Genomic DNA, 19,774 nt, shown 5'->3' with positions numbered 1-19,774 from the left:
GAAAATATGATTATAATATTTGAAACATTTATGTTGGCTTACTCCTATGTGTGAAAAAAAAATAAAGAATAACGACCATCCTCGATCCTTTTATTCAGTGCTTTTGAACAAAGGAACAAACATAAGATTCATGTGTGTGTGTGTGTATGTGTGTGTGTGTGTGTGTGTGTAGTTTTGTATTTTACAGTTTCATCATTGTTTCATAGCGGAAAAAAAGGGCAGTCATTCTGATCTGTACAATAATTGGCTCATGTTCATTTTTTACAATTTATAAAAGCATGATAACCTTCCAAACAGTGACACAAAAAATATCCATATCACATGTAATTCATCGATTGGTTTGAGTTGTTAATAATAAATATAAAAATAATCTTTAGCCCTTGTTGAAATTATCTAATCTTTTCAAAACTGGGTGATAAAGTTGTCTGTATCAAAGAGCTCTTTATGTTGTTATCTCTCGTCATATAGACACAAAGGATCTCAACCTTACTACATGAATAAACAGTTACAATGATGTGTAAATCTTTTATCAAGAAGCTAATAATACACCTTTCATACTCTTAATGTTCTACTATATGAGGGGAAAATCCCGGATATTCAAATGTAGGACCGCCCCTGTAAAGTCAAAGATTTTAATCATCAGGCAGAGGCCTCTTCGTTTTCTGAGATTCCTTCAAGTCCAGCAAGAAGCCTTCTTTTTTTTTTTGTCAGTCTGTACTTCTGGGGACATTTTGGTGTCTTCTGCTTTTAAGTGGTGAATTCCCAGTGCACAGCAACTTGTTTTGTTTGATATCTAGTGTTGGCAAAAAATGTTGTTGCACATTGCCGATCTGTTGTTAGCATAGTTAACACGCATTAGCTGGGAGGGCTAACTTGGCTTGTTCACTGTATTACGTGAACATCACTGTCACCCCGGATGTCCCTCTGAACCCTGTGTAAACTCCTTGGGGCTTTTATTGCCCTTATTTTACTGGACAGTTTTAGTGTGAAATGGGGAAGGAGAGGGGGACTGACATGCAGCAAAGGGACGTGGGTTTGAATCAAACCCGCAGCTGCTGCATCAAGGACACAGCCTTTGCACATGGGGCGCCTGCTCTACCAGGTGAGCTCAAGGGCACTCCCAAACTCTCAAACTCTATATGGAAAAAAGGAATGAATAGTCACATGGTAATCCCAACTTTTCCTCTAGTGCCACCACCTCTTTAGTTTGTGGACTTATGTTTTAAATCTCGAGGCGAGATGGGTGTAGCTGCAGTCTCGTACAAGGCATCCAGTCGTTTCCTAACCCAGACCTTAGCTACTGTGTGTCCGTAGCTAGACCTGTTTGCTTAAGTTTGGCATTTTGACCAATCCCATTTTAATTTTTATGGATCCAGAAGTGACCATATTTGGATGACAGGGTGTATCCGAGTAATAACTCTGAGGCGCCTATATCGTCATCCTCACTGCTCACAGTGAAAGGGGAAAAGTTCTAAGACGCATTCATAGACAAAGCCGGAAAATACATTATGTGTGTACACTGCCATGGATACATATTGCTGTGCCTCTATCCTGATAAACAAGTCGCTTTGATACTTTCAGTCACAAAGTAGCCATGCCCTAAACCATACTCTGCTTTATGGTCTATTTTTTTTTTGGTAAATTTGACCATAATTTTACAAAATGAAGACTTAAATCTAAAGATTGAGACCATAAGCTCGTTAGGTAAATGTTTACTGAGGTAATAAATCAAGTGAGAAGTATGGTATTTCCCGTAGACTTCCATACAATTGGACTTCTTTTTGCAACCAGTGAAGTCGCCCCCTGCTGGCTATTAGAAAGAATGCAGGTTTTTCTCTCTGCAGATCAGGAGGCTACGTCCACTTTTTTTCATAGTCTATGTGATCCCCAACGGATGGGTTGTAATCATTTCGGTGCCCTGGCTTTTCATCTCGCACCCTCATCAGGTCAGTTTGGCAAATATTAGCAAAACTAAAGGCCATGCCGTCAGCCTCTGCAGTACGTTGTGTTAAGTGCTAATTAGCAATGTTAGCATGCTAGCACACTAAACTAAGAGACCAACAGAAGACTGGTCCACATGGCCAAGTGTATTTCTGACAGATTTTCACAATGCTAAAGAATTTTGTGGAACCCTCAGGGGCAGTATGCAGTCTCTCACCTGAAGATCAACATCAAATTACAATACTCGTGACAGTTTACGCCTCAGAATGCTTCAGTCTTTATGTTCTTCTGTGCTGTGCTTGGTTGAGATTTTTCAGTGGTGTGATTCTCATAGGTGGTGTCCTGCTCCTGGTCATTCGCAGTATATATGATATCCCTCCGCATCTTTAAGACTTCCTGAAGCTCTCCATCCAACTGAACTATATCAGACAAAAACATACAAATGTTATTTTCTTGAACTTTACTCGCTTATATGTACATAAAAACAAATATTGAGTCATTCTCACCGAGCTTTTGTTCGTGCTCATCAGGAATCACATATTCACCCCCCACTGGTTTGGCTGAAGGCGGAGGGAGTTCGGCTTTGGTTTGTGAACGCAGCATAGGTGCCACTTGTGCCTTGGGTACTGTTTTAGGTATAGGTGAGGTGATGCTAATGCACTTAGGAGCAGGTGACACCTCTGTTGGACACATAGACATTGTCAGGAGCTGTGTACTTGTCACTGAGACTGTTTGTAACAGTAGTGTTCTCACCGATGCGAGTGTCGTAGGGCTGAGACGCCATGTAGGGGTGGAGACGATACTCTGTCTTCTCAAGGAAGTACTTAAGCACATTATTTAAGGAGGAGACGGTCACCTACAGAGAGGAGGACACATGAAGACAAGCAAAGAGAAAGAAGAAGAAGAAGAAAAGAAATTTGTGGAGCTGTGGGACTTACTGGTCTGTCCAGTTCAATGACAAACCCTGAGTTTGTGGAGGTCACTCTGTAGTTCTTCATGACAGGTCCACTGAAACAATAAAGAGCAGGATTATTTGCTGATCTGGCCTTTGATAAACAACAACTCATACATTCTTTTCTATATTTTAAATGTATTGTAAACAAATTGGAATGAGCAAAAAACAACCACCACCTATCCACGTGTTCACCCCTTTATCAGCCTCATGGTTACTAGTTGTCATGATAACACACCTACATTACTAACAGCACACCACCATGCAGATTATCCACATGCTAATGAGGGATTTTGTCAATAACACACTGTTGATTCTAATACTTTTACTTTATATGTACATAACAGGTGAGGACTGGGACGTTACAGCATAGCTAGTGATGGGTAGGGCAAAAAAAAAAAAATTACAAGTCTCAATGATTATAACAGTACCATTTTCTCAGTATTTATACCCCTTCTTTATTATGTTGATAACAAGGGCAATGAAGGGAGGGTTCCTCCAGAGCCACCATTTTGATTTTTGTTTTTGTTTTTTTAACTTTCGGCCAAAAAAACCTCTATGCGTCACTTTTACTAAGACCCATGAGAACATTTCCGATGCACATAAAGCTAAAAAAACAAATCAGATTTCAGGCCAAGAATCTCTGAGACTAAATGGCCCACTCCTTTCCAAAAATCAGTTCAATTCAACTCAACTCAATTTAAATCAATTAAGTTCAGTTCAATTCAATTCAATTCAGTTGTACTCGACTTGACTTGATTAAGTTCAGTTCATTTTAAATCAATTCAATTTAAATCAATTCAACCCAACTCAACTCAATTAAGTTCTGTTCAGATCAAGTCAGTTCAACTCATTTTAAATCAATTAAATTCAATTTAAATCAGCTCGGCTCATCTCAATTCAAAACAACAGCCATTTAAGAAATGTACTGTACACACAACTACAATAAAAATACTATCAACAACAACACAGAAACAAAGACTCTGAAAACAACACGTGATCGTAAAAATGTCTCATTTGCAGAGTGCATTGAGTAAAAAAAATGCAAGTTGTAGAATGTGCAAAGTGTAGCAATAAGAGGTATAGTTTATGACAATCGCCATAACCACAATCTATAATCCACCTCGTAAAGGGTTAATATAATGGGCAAGACCAAAAAATATGTGTATGGTCTGTAGAAGCTGATCCACACTCCATCTGGCAGGAGTGCTAAGACCCAGTTAGTCTGGATTTGTGGTGGTAAAGACTTTTTCCAACACAAGTCTCTCAGAAACGAAGTGCTGGTGGAAGTAGACTGGGTTTCCCGTATTTGAGGGCAGTGGTGAAGTGAAGGGTATACCCACCTCTTCCTCTAGCCATTCACAGCTAAAAAGCCATGGGAATATATAGAGTATACCCACTTCCTCTTTCGTAACTTACCAATTGTAGTACCACCCACCTCATCACCACACCACTACATAAAGCCGTGTTTCCTCTGATATTACTCAATATAGGTTGATTTTTATTCATTAGTTTGAAGCCCTTGTATATTTTACCTATGATGCCTTTTTTATTCACAGAGGAAAAACTTTTGTCTTTTACTTTTACGCAACAAAGTTCAAATTAACTCTTTTGCAAATTGGAAATAATAGTTAATTATTTCCTGGTGGATTCTTCTCTTCCTGTACATGTATCTGTCAGATGACTCACACATCCATAACACTAGTGATACAGCACTGACATAAGGAAATCTATAAAAACCAAAGACTCAGATTCATGTGACGAATGAATGGCAGCAAAGCTTCCTATGAAGCAAGGAAAGGAAACCCGATACTCACTTTGCAAGGATTAACAAGATTAACCTAAATATAAATCACTGTATTATTCTTTAGTTGGTGGTGCATTTCAGACATACCTGGGCGTCAGCTGTCGGAGGGTCAGGGCGTAGTTGTTGGCCAGGGTGGAGGGGCGGAGGATGATACCTCCATACTCGGGGTTTGCCTCTAACATGTGCTCAGCTTCCTGCCGAGTCACACTGAAGAAACACCTGTAGGAATCAAGGTTTTAACAGACTGTTTTTCCGGAGATACTTCAGAAATTGAGGATATTTCAAGTCATGATGACAAATTCAATACAAAATATATATGTAATTAGTTTCAAAGCATCACTTTATTCATTGATATGAGTTAACCATTCGTGAAAAAAAATTAACTCGTGTTTTTTTGTTGAAAAAGGTCTGTTAAGGCCATTTATTTTTTATTTTTACTGTTAGATTTCTGTGTAAAGATTATTTGTGCATTGGAATGGATAGAAAAAATGATAAAAAGTACAGTATCCTAATCAAAAAAATGTTTTTCTAATGACTTGCGAGTGTGAGGAGTGTAGAAATCCACCCAAACAATATTTTTTGTGCTTGCAACATAATTGGGTTCAACATTTATAGACTGTTATTGTGTTTGCTTGTGGAGACAGAATCTCTACTCACGCAGGGATCTCAGGGGCGCTGGAGTCAGGCTTGTCTTTGGGCGGTGAAAGGGAGGGCGCAGGGAAGGCTGTGCGGAGGAAGGCTGGACGGGGTGGGAGAGCAGGACGTGGCGAGGGGGGACGTCTTTTCTTCTCCTGATCCAGAACATCCTGCAGGAGCAACATCTGGCCAGGCAGCAGCTGCAGGGTACTGGGAATCTCTTTCTGCAAGGAAAACAAAAAGCTCGTCATTGTTTTATTGCTAACATCATCAATTTTACACAGTTTGTAGCAGGTTAGAAATACACATCCTGGTATGTGGTTGTAAAATCCTCTCTGACTTCCCCTTAGAAATCAAATGTATCGACTTTTACAGGAAATCTGTGACGTTTGTTTACCAGGTAATCATAAACTAACACTTGCCGACACCATCTATCACTGTCACGTACATAAGAGATTAAATGGATCTTCAGTTTGCAGATATTTCTGCTTCCTTGTTTGTCAATGCCATGATCATTTTCTCTCTGAGTCTGAAGGGGAGTTTGTCCCTAGAAGCATCACCAGTCAAGTTATTGCCTAATTATTAACCAGGAAATACTTTTTTCCTTTTGTTTGTTGTGCTTGGCTTTGTGTGTCAAATAGGTAAACTATTACTCACAGAAAATCTCAAGAAAATGTGTTGTTTATCCAGAGTTATGTATAGTTAAATATTTGTCCTTGGAGCAGGTTTGAACTCAGACATTAAGGGATTGTTTTTTGCTTTTCTTATGAGCACTTGGCAGTATTCTGTACCATAAGCAGCAACACACACTGACATTTATCCATCAAAGTGTGTCTTTAAGTTTGCATGTGTGTGTTTGCTTACTTTGACCACAGTCAGGATGTAACCCCTCCACTCCTCTCCTGTGTCAGAGTTGTCCATCTGTGCAGTCACATCAACAGCAGACATTTTGGTTACGTTACAGTGTCCACATAATATTTCTTTGTAGATTTAAAGTTTTTATGACTTCCAGATTTATATCTAATTTAAATTTGAACATTACACCTTTAGCTGCACCTGCGCTGTTGGCAGGGTGAGAGTGAAGATAGTTGGTGTCTTCCTCTGATACGGAGAGTCTAACTCCATGGACTTCAGGTGCACCAGGTCCAGCTTCTCTGTGTACTGACAAGGTCAACAAGAATCACTGGAAACATGCCTGATCAATAAAACATGTATTAATGTAATTGATCTAAAATAGGAGTGTCTTATAAAATGATTATGAGAAAAATTAATCTGTGTCTCTGTGTGTCAGTGCACCCTGGCCTCTGTGCAGTGGTGGAGTGAGAGGGTGGCACCTGGGGTTCCAGCCCCATATGCTTTCTCAAAGTCCCAAAACTTTTAGGTTTTGAAAATACCTCAAACTTTTTTTCATTTTACCTCAGTCTGTCTGACTGGACCGGCAAATCAGGAGCAAAAGTTCTGTTACTTTGCTAAAGTCCCTGAAACATCAATCCGATGGTTGTCCAGTGGTTAATATCTCTCTCAGTGATCATCTTTCTCCGAGATGGCAGAGTCTGTCGGTGAATTGAATCACTCTGATTGACAGTTCAGCTCAGTGCTCGAGAAGAGAAATGGAAGTGAGGAAAGTAAACAAATGGCTGAAGTGAGGAGGGAGTGAGATCAAAACAAACAAGATTAATTTTTAGCCATTGGGCTCTTTACAAGAAACTTTTCATAACTGTTTGTGCTATTGTTCACTAGCGCACTGTAAATATCAGTTGTTCTTTCAGCATCACGTTGTGTTGTTTATGTGCTAACTGGCTAACTAGCATCTAGCATCGGTTTTCTGGTTACCCATTTTGAATGACTAATCAGAGTTCAGCTGCCTGCTGGTATGGAAACTTATTTCCTCTCACGTAGGCACAGAACACATGTGCTAGTTGGCCATTGGCTGTAATCTTTGCAGTGTGTTCTAGTGCAACTTTTTAGTCAAGACACAGGCAACGTAAATTGACGCAACAGTCCACCTTCATCACCACTAATTGTTTGATGTTGGTTTAGTGTGTCTGGGCCTTAATGATGCTGTTTAGGCCAAATTCTTACCTCGCGTAGGAAAGATATGTCACTTAAAAATAGTATCAGGCAATTTTTTTAGGTGGCAGGAATGAAAATGATTCGTCCTCAGTGTTTGTTGTTTTATGTCTTCAGAATAATGAAGACAGTTGGAGAACAATTAGAAACCAAATAGTATGACGGCTTTACAGGATGAATATTTCCCCTCATTCATTCATTCATTCATTCATTCAAATCTTTAGTCAAGACTCAGGTAATTAATTGAGAGAGACCCTCATTTTCAGTGATGTCAAGCATGGACAAAGACATTAAAAACAATCGATAAGCAAACAAAGAACCATCATGCTTATCAATTTAAACAGATATGAAATCATACAAAACAACAATAGTGAAAAATGATCGCTACAAGTAGAAATACAGCGTGATAAACATGTTAAAATGTGTGGCTCCACCTCTGTGTCACCTTTTTCGGCAGTGTTGTTGTTTAACAGTGTACATCTATCTCTGGGAAACAAATGTTAAATTCAATGTTACAGTAAATATTATTAATTTGTTATTTTGTAAATCACAGTGTTGCTGTCACTTTTAAAAAACCTCAGATAGGAGAACAAATTAAAGTGTTTGCTTACTGTGTCCTGTGTGTCATCTTTGTACAGAAAGAGCGTGGCTCCACGGAGCTCTCCATAGTACTTCTTAAAATCCTGAAAATCAAAAGTTGTCAGTTTGAATATCTATTCTTGACACAACATTCACAGACTTTAATGTAGTCATGAAACCTAATGTAGGAAAGTCACTCGTCCTCATTTATTTCTCATTTGTCCTCTCTTATTTTCTTATATACACATCTGTCTGCATGATTCTCCCCATCTTCATCCTCACCTTCTCTTTGCTGAGTTTCTTCAGCAGGTATCCAGAGTAGTAGAGAGGCAGATCTGTGATGGTCGCCCTCCTCTTGTAGACAACTCTGGCTGGCATAGACATCGTCCAGCAAAATCTGTGTGCTTCGTCTGGCCTGGTTTGGTTCAACTTTAACTTTTCGTAGTTGGGTCCTGAGAAAGTATTGTTCCTTTGTTTCCTCGTGAAGCTCTGACAGATTCACAACAAGCTGATTATTGGTCTATAAACCTGCACTGATAAGCTCCTCTCCGGCTTTTCCCTCAGTCCTAGTGCTGTTTGACTTGAGAATGAGGAAATGCTGTAGTGATTTATAAAGAAGGAAGTAGTTAGGGAAAAATATCCCAAATAAAAAACTCTTTTGTACTTTGAACCTGGGTGTAACAAAGAAAGGCAGCTCTGCACCACAGTCTCAGGAGCAAGGAAACGTGCAAGCGTGTGTTTGCACGGATCCAAGTTAAAACTGTGCAAGTCTGATTAATTAGCTCCATTTATTGTAACACGTGTGAGTAGATAAGGAGCTCAATATCAGCGTGGTGACGATACATTCAGGAGGATTTCCCTTGTGAGAGCTTGACAATATTCACACACACACACACACACACACACAGGGTTTAGAGTTCAGTAGATGCAATTCATTATGATATCAAATAAAGTTTCTCTGTAAGTAAAACAATCATTTCAGTGAGTGTCAGTATACTGCGAGAGGACAGACAAAGAGTCAGGCTCATTGATACATTTATTAATAAACTCCAGCTTGTTGTATTGCACCAGAAAATATATTAATATTATCCGTTACTTCAGTGGTCTCCAACCTTTTTCTCTTAAGTAACCCCCTTTCTATCACTGAGTAAACTGACAACCCCAGACTAAGTGACATATATGATGAATGTTTCATATCATAATCAATGCAACAATAACGGTACAGATCAACTGATAAACAGCACAATTAACCCAATAAGTGAACTACCGCACTAACGGCAAGAAGTTTGTGTAAAAAAGCAATTTGGATGAATCTTGAGCAGATTATTTTCTGTGAATTTCACATCAGAGATGAGTTTTCTTGATATTTTTAGGACCTTTTAATATGATTCTCTGTATGTATTGTTTATTACTTTCATTTTTAACACTTCCAGCCCATACTCAGGGCAGATGTTCCTGTATACTATGCCAGCCACTCGGTTATGGTGTCCCATGTATGCTGTCCCCGCCTGCATCTTACACCCTGCTATTAGGTGGTGTAGCTATTAGGATGTGGAATATATATATGTGCATTACGTTTTCCTACACCCCATAAAATCCAGAAGGGCTCGTGACCCCCTGTGAAACCTTGGCGACCCCTTGTGGGGAGTTGTGACCACCAGGTTGGGAATTAGTGATTTATACTATCATAAAGAAACATATCATGATGCTAAATTTACAACATGCATCAACAAAGCCACATCTATAATGCATTAAATAAAAAATTGTGCCGTAAGAAGGTTCAGTTTGTATCCGTTGTACTTCATTTGTGATTGTCACATGTAGATAAATACAAATATTGCTTCTCTGGTCAAAAGTGACTGTTATGTTAAATTCTAAATCTTAGTGTTACACTAGCCGCCATTATACCAGAGCAAATCAGACTGTAGCTGCAAATCCCCTGAGAGTGTTCAACTGAGCAATGGTTTTGTTGATTTTAAATCCAACATTCATTTGTAAGAGAGAGAATGTGTTAATTCTTCTCTAAAATATTATTTAGTGTTACTTTAAAGCCTGGTCAAAATCAAAATCAAAATCAAACAAACATTGTGCAGTGAGACAACACTGAGGAGCATGCTGTAAACGTACGCAGGACAGGTGGTTGCAAAAAACACAGCGTCGCACGTGTAATGCAGCAGCAGCAGAGCGCAGGACTGGAGGAACGACACGCAGCGACACAGTGGGGACGCAGAGATGGAGATGAACCACAGCAGGCCTTTGATCAACCAGAGGAACACCTGGAGGAGACGCAGGAGCGACCAAACAGTCCAGGACAGCAGACATCCCAACAACCACAGAGCTTTGGATGGAAGAAAGACATCAGCATCCTAAAGGACAGAGACAGGGAGTGTTTCTGTCTTGCCTCAGGATGTTGGGAATGCTCTTCTTAAAGATTAAAGTGGGCTTACATAGTCTTGTGCATCACTGTCTCCCTTTCCAACTGATCCCACTTTAGAGAAAGAAAGGAAAAGCACAAAAATTCATACTGTAACACTGACAGAGAGAAAACGCTGGTATCACAGAGAGCATATTCTTTGATTATTAAAGGGACAGTTCAAGGTAAAATCAAAAATAGATATATTCCCTCTTACCTGTGGTGCTGTTTATCAGTCTAGATTGTTTTGGTGTGAGCTGCAGAGTGTTGGAAATATCTCTATGGCCGATATCTCCAACACTCTGCAGCTCGCACCAAAACAATTGAAAATGTTGAATAGCACTTTTGATTTGGAGGTGAACTGTCCCTTTAATTCCCATATATGATTAAAGGTCCTTGCAGACTGCTTTTTCATGTATATTGAGCTCTTTTATAATGAGGTATACATCAAAGAAATTCAGCATTCAACATCCAGTGTTGTCACTCACTGAGGAATGTCAGGAGGACAAAGAACACACAGGCCAACAGCAGCCACTTCCCTCCATACCCACTCCCTCTCTGTGGCTCAGCCTGTAGTGCATTTATGACAAGAGAGATATTGTTTTTGACTGTATACTTATTATCCACAACTCAATAAAGATTTATAAATAAATTAATAATAAAATATCGAATGTAATAAAACAGACAGCAGGTGTATGAGAGCTTTATGACCAAAAAAAGAAGAAAAGAAAATCAAGATAAATTAGATAAAGTACATTTTGCCTAACTATAGCTATAGAGCCTGTGTGTGCAGGGATGTAGCCTAATAAATAATAATTAATTGAACTGGGTTGACTGTACTCATCAATATCATTATAAGGCAATGAAAGTTAAAAAAAAAACTCCATCTAAAAACTTGAAATTAGCCTTTCAAATATTTGTTTTTAGTGCCACACTTTGGTGTCTGTTTATCATTAATATTATCAATAATAATAATTATAATAAAGGCTAGTACTGATAATAACATCACTGCCTATAGTTTATTGCTACAACACCATCAGCAGTAGATAAATTAATAATGGGAGCAACATTAGAAAGTCTTTTACTTCGTCCTACCTGTGAGGAGAACTCGCCCTCTGCTGCCTGCTCACACGCCCTGCAGATGCTGATAATGGGAACCAGACAGAACGAGTCTTTGATCTCATCACAGCTGCTAAATAATGAACTCAGTGGACGAACATCATCATCATCATCACCATCATCAGAGCCCCTCAGGTGGCTGAGACAAGAAGGCTGAACAGCGGTGGCACATTGTTCCTGTTGTGGACCATCCAACAGTGACTGAGCAGGTTTATCCTCAGTGTGCCAGCAGGGCGTGAAAGTGAAACTAACTGGAGGCCGAACAGAGACACAACTGTGCCTGTGTTTAGTCACCTTAGAACAGGGACAGAACATTTAAAATCTACAAATCAGTGTTAAATATGAACACATACCTCTTCTGTTGTGGTGTTTGTCATAATGTATTTAGGGAAAACTGTGATGGTATTCCAACATTATGTCATCTGTGTCCAAAGTTTTTAATGGTTAACTGCATGTTTTAAGTATTTTACAAAATAGGTCTCAGTGAAAACTGTTAATGGCAAATGCTTAACTTTTATTTGTTGTGAGTAGGAACAGATTTACAGGTCTCCTCCTCCTATCACAATGTTCTGCAGAGAGCACCTGTGTGAAGAAATGATTAGCATGAGAAACGTTTGCTCAGTAATTAAAATGATGCACACAAGTTTGTCTGCATTCCTCACCCTACATGCTGATGCCTTCAGTGTCATTACCCTCATTAAAGGAATAGTTTGTGTGGTTTCACATTAAATATCTTGTGTAGCCATGTAAAATAAAATGAAAATAATTCACTAGAAACATTTTGCTTTTGACTGACTATGCATATACACAGAGTGATGTACTCTTTTCAAGTTCAAGTCAACGATCTAAGACTGTTTTAATGCACTCAATAGATACATTTCTCTCAAATTTTGGTTGCAAATTTGTTAAAGTTCATGTTAGTAAGCAGCATCACCATCCAGACACGTGTAGCATATCAAGGTTTTTATTTATTTACGTGTTTATTTGACAAGGACAAATGCGTAAGACATTGCCTCATATGTAAAATACAATGTAGAGGCAATGCACACAGACTTCTAGCCATTGCTGTTTTGCAACCTCTGTCCCTGGTTAGGCTTTTAGAATTAAAACAGTAGGTGTAAGATTACTGAGCATGGAGTAATTCAGCACAATAATACAACACAACATATACAGTAAAATACAGACAAAGACTAAATTAAAGAAAACACCACAATAAGAATAGAGACAAAACAATTACAGTGACTATGTTATTTAAGTATAAGGTCTTTGTGTGTATTTGTCTCTATGTGTACGTGTCCATGCATTGTGCATGCATTAATATGTGTCAATCAGTGCTCACAGGCTTGGCTCAGTTTCAGCCATTGCTTTACATGTGTTTTTACAGGTGCTGATTAAACAGCATCATTACTACACAGGTGTGCCTTGGGCTGGTCACATTAAAAGGCCAATTTATAAGGATTTCACATGCCTTGCGCTACAGTCATGCAGTTTTTGGTAGCCTAAAGAATCAGTCAGTATCTAGTGTGACCACCATCTGCCTCATGTAGTGCGACACATCTCCGTATAGGGTAGATCGGGTTGTTGATTGCGGCCTGTGAGCGTTGGCCCACTCTTCAATGGCTTTGTCGTACATGCTGATCCAGATTATGTCAAACATGCTCAGTGGGTGACATGTCTGGTGAGGGCATGTAAGACTGAGATGTTTTCAGCTTTTAGGAACTGTGTACAGATAGTTGCAACATGGGGCTGCCATGAATAAAATGCACCTGTGTTTGCTGTCCGTAGCTTACACCAGCCCACACCATAACCCCACCGCCACCATGGGGCACTCTGTTGACATCGTTGACATTAGCAAATGGCTCGCCCACACAGAATCTGCCATCTGCCTGGCACAGCGTAGACCAGGATCCATCTGTGAAGAGAACACTTCTCCAAAGTCCCAGAATCCACCGAAGGTGAGAAAACTGCTGTCAGGTCAAGACTGGTGAGGAAGGGTGATGAGGAAGCAGAGAAACCTCCCTGAGATGGTTTCTAACAGTTTGTGCAGAAATTCTCTGGCTGTAAAAATAAATTGTTGCATCAGATGATCTTTCAGATGAAGATGCTGAATGTGGAGGGCCTGAGCTCGCATGGTTACATGTTGTCTGAGGTTGTTAGTACGGTTGGATGTACTGCCAAATTTACAGAAACCACACTGGAGATGCCTTAGGGTGGTGAAATGAACATTCAGGGCATGGGAAACAGCTCTGGTGGACATTCCCTCAGTCAGCATATGCCAATGGCACACTGCTTCAAAACGTGCAGCATCGGTGGCATCTTAGAGCGGCCTTTTATTGTGACCATCCCAAGGTACACCTGTGTAGTACTCATGCTGTTCAATCAGTATATTGACATGCCATTCCCGACAGATGGATGGATTATCTTGGAAAAAGAAGAAGTACTCACTAACATGGAATTTGCAACCGAATTTTGAGAGAAAATCTTTTGTGTGCATAAAAGAGTCTTAGATCTTTCAATCAAACCTTTGCAAAATGGGACCAAAAACAAAAGCACTGTATAAAGATGTGTATTCACTGTAAGTGGGCCTGTCAACAGGCCTGGCTCATGTTATATCACAGAACACAGTCTGAGGTCTGTGGTCAGGTCCCTGTTGGTTTTTGTTGTCTAGACCAAAAATAAGAGCTCCCCTTTGTGTTGCCTGGTTAGCACTTGTGTCACTGTTCTCCTAGCAACCGAGGCTTGTCTCATAATGTCCACTGGAGAAATGACTGCACAAAACGAATGCCTAAAAACAGCTCATTACTGTGGGACTGCTGCAGGGTGAGCGGCCAGCTCAGGTTTGTTGTTGTAGATGTGAGTCAGAGTATCTGGTCTCGTCTTAACAAGTTGCAGCTTGGAAGTGACAGCTCTGTGCAAAACATGTTGGTATTGTTGCGTTGTAACGTAACTGAGTACATTTACTCAAGCGCTGTACTTCAGCACATTTTAAGTTACTTGACTATTTCCTTTTTTTTTTGCTACTTTACACTGCCGCTCCCCTGCATCTCAGAGGGAAATATTCTGTTTACTCCACCTGCTACCAGTCATTTTTCAGATTCAAACTATGAAAACAAGACAAAAACAAACTAATATATTATTTTGTATTATTGCGATGAGAGAAGATGAGATAGAACTTTACAGAGCCCTAAAGTATATTCTTGTGTCAGAAAAAAAATAGATGAAAGGTTGTTGAATCATGTTTTGCTCATACCTTTAAATAATAAACACATGCACACAACTGTTTTAACATCTTTAACAAAACATTCCCATGCAAACTATTATATGTAGATACACACAGTTAAAACATTTGGCACCGTGCATCTGTTCTCTACATGGCTCCCACAGACTGATGCCCACTGCTGGCTACAGATTTCTTTCTCAGCGGTGTTCTCTGACCCCCGCCTGTCCCTCCGGCATCTCCTATATCCTCGTCTAATCCGTCATGCTGGAGGGGAGGCTAGGGAGACGCACACTAAGGAGAGAAAACAGTCACTGTTTTCCATCATGGGGCCCCTAATGATGCTCCCCCTCAGCCACTGACGGAGGAGAAAATGGCCACAGGGGTGACAAGGATGGGGGATAATATGTTGGACTGATGAAGCTCTGCTAAGTGTCTGAAACAACAGCATGCGTCTACTCTTTGACTCCGAATTATGTAAATAAAACATGACAGGTGAGATGTGACATTTCAGTTTTATTTCAACATGTTTGTAATTGTGATTTATGTTCATATCGTGTTGTAATAATTACAGTTAATCCAGATGTGAAGGCTTCCAGTTTTGGGCATTAAAGGTCTTTCTGCAGCCTTGTTCAGCTGTTATGACACCAAGGTCCTAAGCAAGATGAGAGAAACATATTAAAGCTGAACTCATATCAAACATAAGTGATCATATTTTGATGCAGACTGACCTAAGAGCTCTGGATTATGATTTGCTGGCAGGCCGCTGTAGAAGGTCAGGCTGGAGATAGAGGTCAGGCAGGGGTCGGACCATCCCCAGGCGTCATTACAGGAGCATGGCTGGTCGGGGTAGACGCTGCAGGAGACGTCCCCTCCTGGAAAACAAAACAACCTCTGTCCAGGTTCCCTTTTTATTTCTCTTCCCACCTCCATGCAATCGTCACTTATTCTAATTAGTAGTATGACAAAACACACGCATGTGCATGTTCCCAGCTGTAAGTACGCATATTTATCCATGCGATCTCTTGTTGTAATAGTCGCAGTGATGGAGGAGTGGAGGTGTAAGCGGGCCTGTAATGAGAGGCTGAGGTGAGGGGGAGGCAGGGAGGAGCAGAGAGCCTGCTGGCTGAGAGGACAAAGCCTGGAGCGGTGAGGTGGGTCTCCTGCTGTGGAGGTGGATTCAACCAGGGTAATATTAACACAGGACCACTGGTTTTACTCATCAGTCTGCTGCGTGGTGTGGTACCACTGTGATCTCTGCGTCTGCTCTGCAAATACATCCATCTACACAATATGTTTTAATCTAGTGTGGAGTCTTATATTTTGTTTTAAGAAGTTTCCAGTGGTGAATGGTTATTTCTTTTTTTGTAATTTAAAACAGCTTGTTTCGGAGATGCTTTTGCATCAAAGTCATTTTCTTGATATGAGTCAGGTGATTTTCTTCTGCACTAGAAAATTCACAAAAACAATTTCTATCTTCAGTACAGTTCCTTGAAAAATATCCATATTCAATTTCGTTTTTTATGCTATGGGGAAAAAATTACATTCAGGGCATACAAATTAATTTTTTCATTTATGATAAATATAAATATTTTACATTTTTAATTATTGCTTTTTACTTCTTGTTGCCATCTTAATGTAAGTTTCTCTTTGTATATTTCCTGTGTCTTTTATTTCATATTGTTTTACTCAGCTACATTGTAAATGAGGTCTCTACCTCAGTGTATTTCTGAGATAAAATAAAGGTTGAATGCATGAATGAATGAATGAATGAATGAATGAATGAATAACAAGGCTAAAACCTGACTGTAAGAGAAAGCAAGAAAGTGCAGCTGGTATCAGTGTGCAGATGCTGCAGAGCTGTTCCAAATATTCAAAATCAATAGGTACTGACATTTCTGACAACACTGAAACATGCCAAGCAAATTTTGTAAATTTCATTTACACAAGAAGTGACGGAATAATTTATATCATGGCCAAAGATGTCAGTACAAAGATCAACTTTGATTTGTGAGTGTGATGTTGAAGGACAAAAACTGTAGGAGCTGCAAACAGCTGGAAAATATATGCTGAATCTCTGAGAAATATATTTTGATTTCTTTGTTGGGGTTTCAAATTTGAAAGAGGCAGCAGCAGTAACATCGCTGTCATGACAGTGTGACCGTGAAACAGAAGCAGCTAAATGGAATTCAGCCATCACTACTTTTAGTACTCACATCTGTGCTTTTCCTACTGAGACATGTCAAAATCCTCTGTGAAAAAGAGCCGATCAAACACACACAAACACACGGACTGTATTACCTTCCTTATGTTTGCAGCTGCATTTCCTGATTCCCAGAATCCCACTGATGGAATAGGTGGACTCAGAGGAGTAGGCTGTTCCCATGGTAACAGATGATGCTGATGAAACTGCAGGGGTCAGAGGTCAACATCAGGAAAACATTAGACACACACAGATATGTCAAAAGAGAGTCAAAGGGACAGAAAAACTCACCAACTTCACAAGACTCAGACTGGACTTTGTTTCTGATGATCCTATGAAGACAGAAGGAACTCGCTCAACATGCATTTTAATGATCTGTGTTGTCAAGCACACACACACACACACACACACACACACACACACACACACACGAGGTCATCTATACCTGTTGATGGAGCTGATGCTGGGCACATTGTTGTGATCGCACACTCGCTCCAGCAGCAGCCTGTCTCGGATCTCCCAGGCGAACATGGTGGGGTTGGTGTGTTTCAGGTGTAGGATCGTTTGCACGACTCTGGGAGTGGCCACTTTGGGCTTAGAGCCTCCGATCACTCCTGGTCTGATGCTTCCTGTCTCATTATACCTGAATTCACAACACTGATATCTGTCAGCAGGGTTGACACTTTACCTGGGGAGTAGATGCTGATGTGACTCATGCATATAAACTGGATTAAAGTGAGATAAAGAGAGCACTAATAGGCTGTAAGAACAGTCAAAACACATGGTCTTGAGATTAATTTCTGTACAAAATAAATTAATTTATGAATAATACATCCTGGGATGACCACAAAATGGAGTTAACATACACATGGATAGTCAAATATAGGCTACAGGGAAATAAATATAGGACATTTAGAGATCAAAGTGGGCAGTTTTTAAATATTAACATAGCCTACATGCCCAAATTAACATTTAAGATTTGGATGGTGTGAACACTTAAAGGTTATTGTTATTACATGCAGCAGCAGTGTCACCCAGAATCTGCTTCATCACTCTGTCCTTAAACTAATACAAAGTCCTTTTCCTTTACCTGGCCAGTATCTTGCTGACACAGCCGTGACTGACGCGCAGGCGGCGGGAGATCTCACAGGGACGCACGCCCCGTTGCGCGAGTTCCACGATGCGCTGCCTCACCAAGTGCGGTAACGGGCGGCCGTTAATGAAGACACCGCCGAGCTGGTTCACCCCGCCGTGCCCTGAGCACCGGAGCGGATCAAAGAAACAAGTAATAAAAGAGGAAACTTTTTCTACGCTCAGGTGGCATCTCACAGTTTTAATTTAATAAGAAGCATCTGTACTTACTGTGCGTAACGGTGAGCGGCACCTGTCCAAAGCGCACCTCCATCACTGACTGACTCTAAAAAACTAGTCCTAATAAACTTCTAGATGTTGGTATAAACAACGTATAGTTGGTTTCGAGGAAGAAACATTATCATTCAAACGGAAAACTGATAAAAGAAGTTTGTCCTGTGTGCGTTTGCTCGCAGAGCAGAGTGACAGCAGTGTGGCTTCAGCACCTGAGCGGTGGACAGAGGCACGAGCCCTTGATTGGACGCACACGCACGGGTCCACGCGCCTTATTATGTAGTTGCTTTAGTCAGTTCTTGTGATCAGAGCTGTAAACAGGATTTTAGAAACATAGAAGTCATACGCACTCAATAAACCGCAAGTCCAAGATTAGATTATAGATTATGGGCTACATTTTATTTCCAGTGTGTTAAAAGTTGATTGCGCATTCTTACGAAAACCCGGTGCTGTTTCAAAGTCTTCTCAGATTTAGTCTACCAGTAATCAAATTCTGGCGGAGAATTATTTTTTATACATTTATTAATTTTGTGTGCATCTATAGTAATGTAATAATAGTATAATATAATAATATAGTATCTATAGTATTGTAATATTTAAGTATTTTAGTCTAAAATGCTGGACACAGCCCATAAAGCACCCATCATGCATATTTAAGTATTAAATTGGCGAATGTAACCATGCAAGTTCTCATAAAAACACCTAAATAATTTATCTATAATCTTTTCACTTTTGTAATTGTTCTTATCTGTTTTATATTTGCGTATTTATATTGATATATATCTGTGTGTCATTCTTTTATTTTGTACAGCACTTTGGTAAACTGCGGTTGTTTGTAAACGTTCTAAACGATTTTGATTTGATCATTTGTGTAGCTCCCAAAACTGTAAAACAAGGACTGTGTGAAATATAGTCCCACCTGTCACCTTACAATTTAGCCTCTAAAGTTTGAATTAATGTCAGTAGGCTATTTTAAGCACTGCCCTTAGTGTGCATAAAAGGACAGTTCTCATACTGAATCAAACTGACTTGCAGGTGTGGGAGCACAAAGAACCGGCCACATTTGTTAAAGGGCCACAAATAGCCTTTATACTATATTTTTTCTGGTAACCTAATTATTAACCTACTAGCATATTTTGGCATTATGACACTGGCTTTTAAACTAGGCCAATGGTAGAATGTGACTGGGCCTACAATTAAAGTAGTAATCATATTAGACATAACATTACATAGCTGTTATTAGCAGTGGGCAGTGTAGGCCTACAATTTTGAGGTAGACCTTAACTGCGTGAGTAAGTTATTTCCATGTATTTCTTTCTTATCTCATAATCAATATTCATTGAAATACAGAGGACCATCTCTTTACAACAACTGACTCCAATCTCTACAATCATCATCTACATTGTTGTTATTAAAAAATACATCTGACAAGGACCCTACTTTGCAAAGATTCTTAACACTCCATTGATTTA

At 39.8% G+C, this 19,774-nt stretch overlaps 2 protein-coding genes across 3 annotated transcripts; both read right to left on the bottom strand.

Moving 5' to 3' along the window:
• Nucleotides 1-53: 53 nt before the first annotated feature.
• On the bottom strand, nucleotides 54-8,568 carry LOC125894999 (signal-transducing adaptor protein 1-like). 2 transcript variants are annotated; one of them, XM_049586766.1, is made up of 10 exons: nucleotides 8,268-8,568; nucleotides 8,018-8,089; nucleotides 6,381-6,497; nucleotides 6,201-6,257; nucleotides 5,358-5,560; nucleotides 4,788-4,919; nucleotides 2,880-2,949; nucleotides 2,695-2,797; nucleotides 2,448-2,621; nucleotides 54-2,360 (listed from the first exon to the last, which is right to left on the bottom strand). In XM_049586766.1, exons 1-10 carry the CDS (start codon nucleotides 8,367-8,369, stop codon nucleotides 2,203-2,205), a joined length of 1,188 nt encoding a protein of 395 aa, XP_049442723.1. In that variant the 5' UTR covers nucleotides 8,370-8,568; the 3' UTR covers nucleotides 54-2,202. The 2 variants fall into 2 exon arrangements, with proteins under 2 accessions (XP_049442723.1, XP_049442724.1); XM_049586767.1 differs by having other exon boundaries at nucleotides 6,393-6,497.
• Nucleotides 8,569-8,751: 183 nt separating this feature from the next.
• On the bottom strand, nucleotides 8,752-18,432 carry LOC125895024 (uncharacterized). Its single transcript, XM_049586795.1, has 10 exons — nucleotides 18,300-18,432; nucleotides 18,028-18,193; nucleotides 17,383-17,580; nucleotides 17,229-17,269; nucleotides 17,036-17,143; nucleotides 15,466-15,609; nucleotides 11,494-11,768; nucleotides 10,887-10,968; nucleotides 10,433-10,473; nucleotides 8,752-10,351 (listed from the first exon to the last, which is right to left on the bottom strand). The coding sequence occupies exons 1-10, from the start codon at nucleotides 18,340-18,342 to the stop codon at nucleotides 10,031-10,033; spliced, it is 1,419 nt and encodes a 472-aa protein (XP_049442752.1). The 5' UTR covers nucleotides 18,343-18,432; the 3' UTR covers nucleotides 8,752-10,030.
• Nucleotides 18,433-19,774: the final 1,342 nt, after the last annotated feature.

The sequence above is a fragment of the Epinephelus fuscoguttatus genome, linkage group LG9, assembly GCF_011397635.1.
Source record: "Epinephelus fuscoguttatus linkage group LG9, E.fuscoguttatus.final_Chr_v1".
NCBI classification, from domain to species: Eukaryota; Metazoa; Chordata; class Actinopteri; order Perciformes; family Serranidae; genus Epinephelus; species Epinephelus fuscoguttatus.
This window is presented reverse-complemented; position numbering and strand designations above follow the sequence as displayed.

Coding starts and splice junctions, on each gene's coding strand:
- LOC125894999 (XM_049586766.1), bottom strand. CDS start 8,369: ATGTCTATGCCAGCCAGAGTTGTCTACAAGAGGAGGGCGACCATCACA. Junction 4,920..5,357: donor AGCGCCCCTGAGATCCCTGC/GTGAGTAGAGAT, acceptor TGATTCCTACAG/GTGTTTCTTCAGTGTGACTC. Junction 2,950..4,787: donor CTCCGACAGCTGACGCCCAG/GTATGTCTGAAA, acceptor TTATTGTTTCAG/TGGACCTGTCATGAAGAACT.
- LOC125895024 (XM_049586795.1), bottom strand. CDS start 18,342: ATGGAGGTGCGCTTTGGACAGGTGCCGCTCACCGTTACGCACA. Junction 17,144..17,228: donor GTCTGAGTCTTGTGAAGTTG/GTGAGTTTTTCT, acceptor TGACCCCTGCAG/TTTCATCAGCATCATCTGTT. Junction 10,352..10,432: donor ACAGTGATGCACAAGACTAT/GTAAGCCCACTT, acceptor TCTGTCCTTTAG/GATGCTGATGTCTTTCTTCC.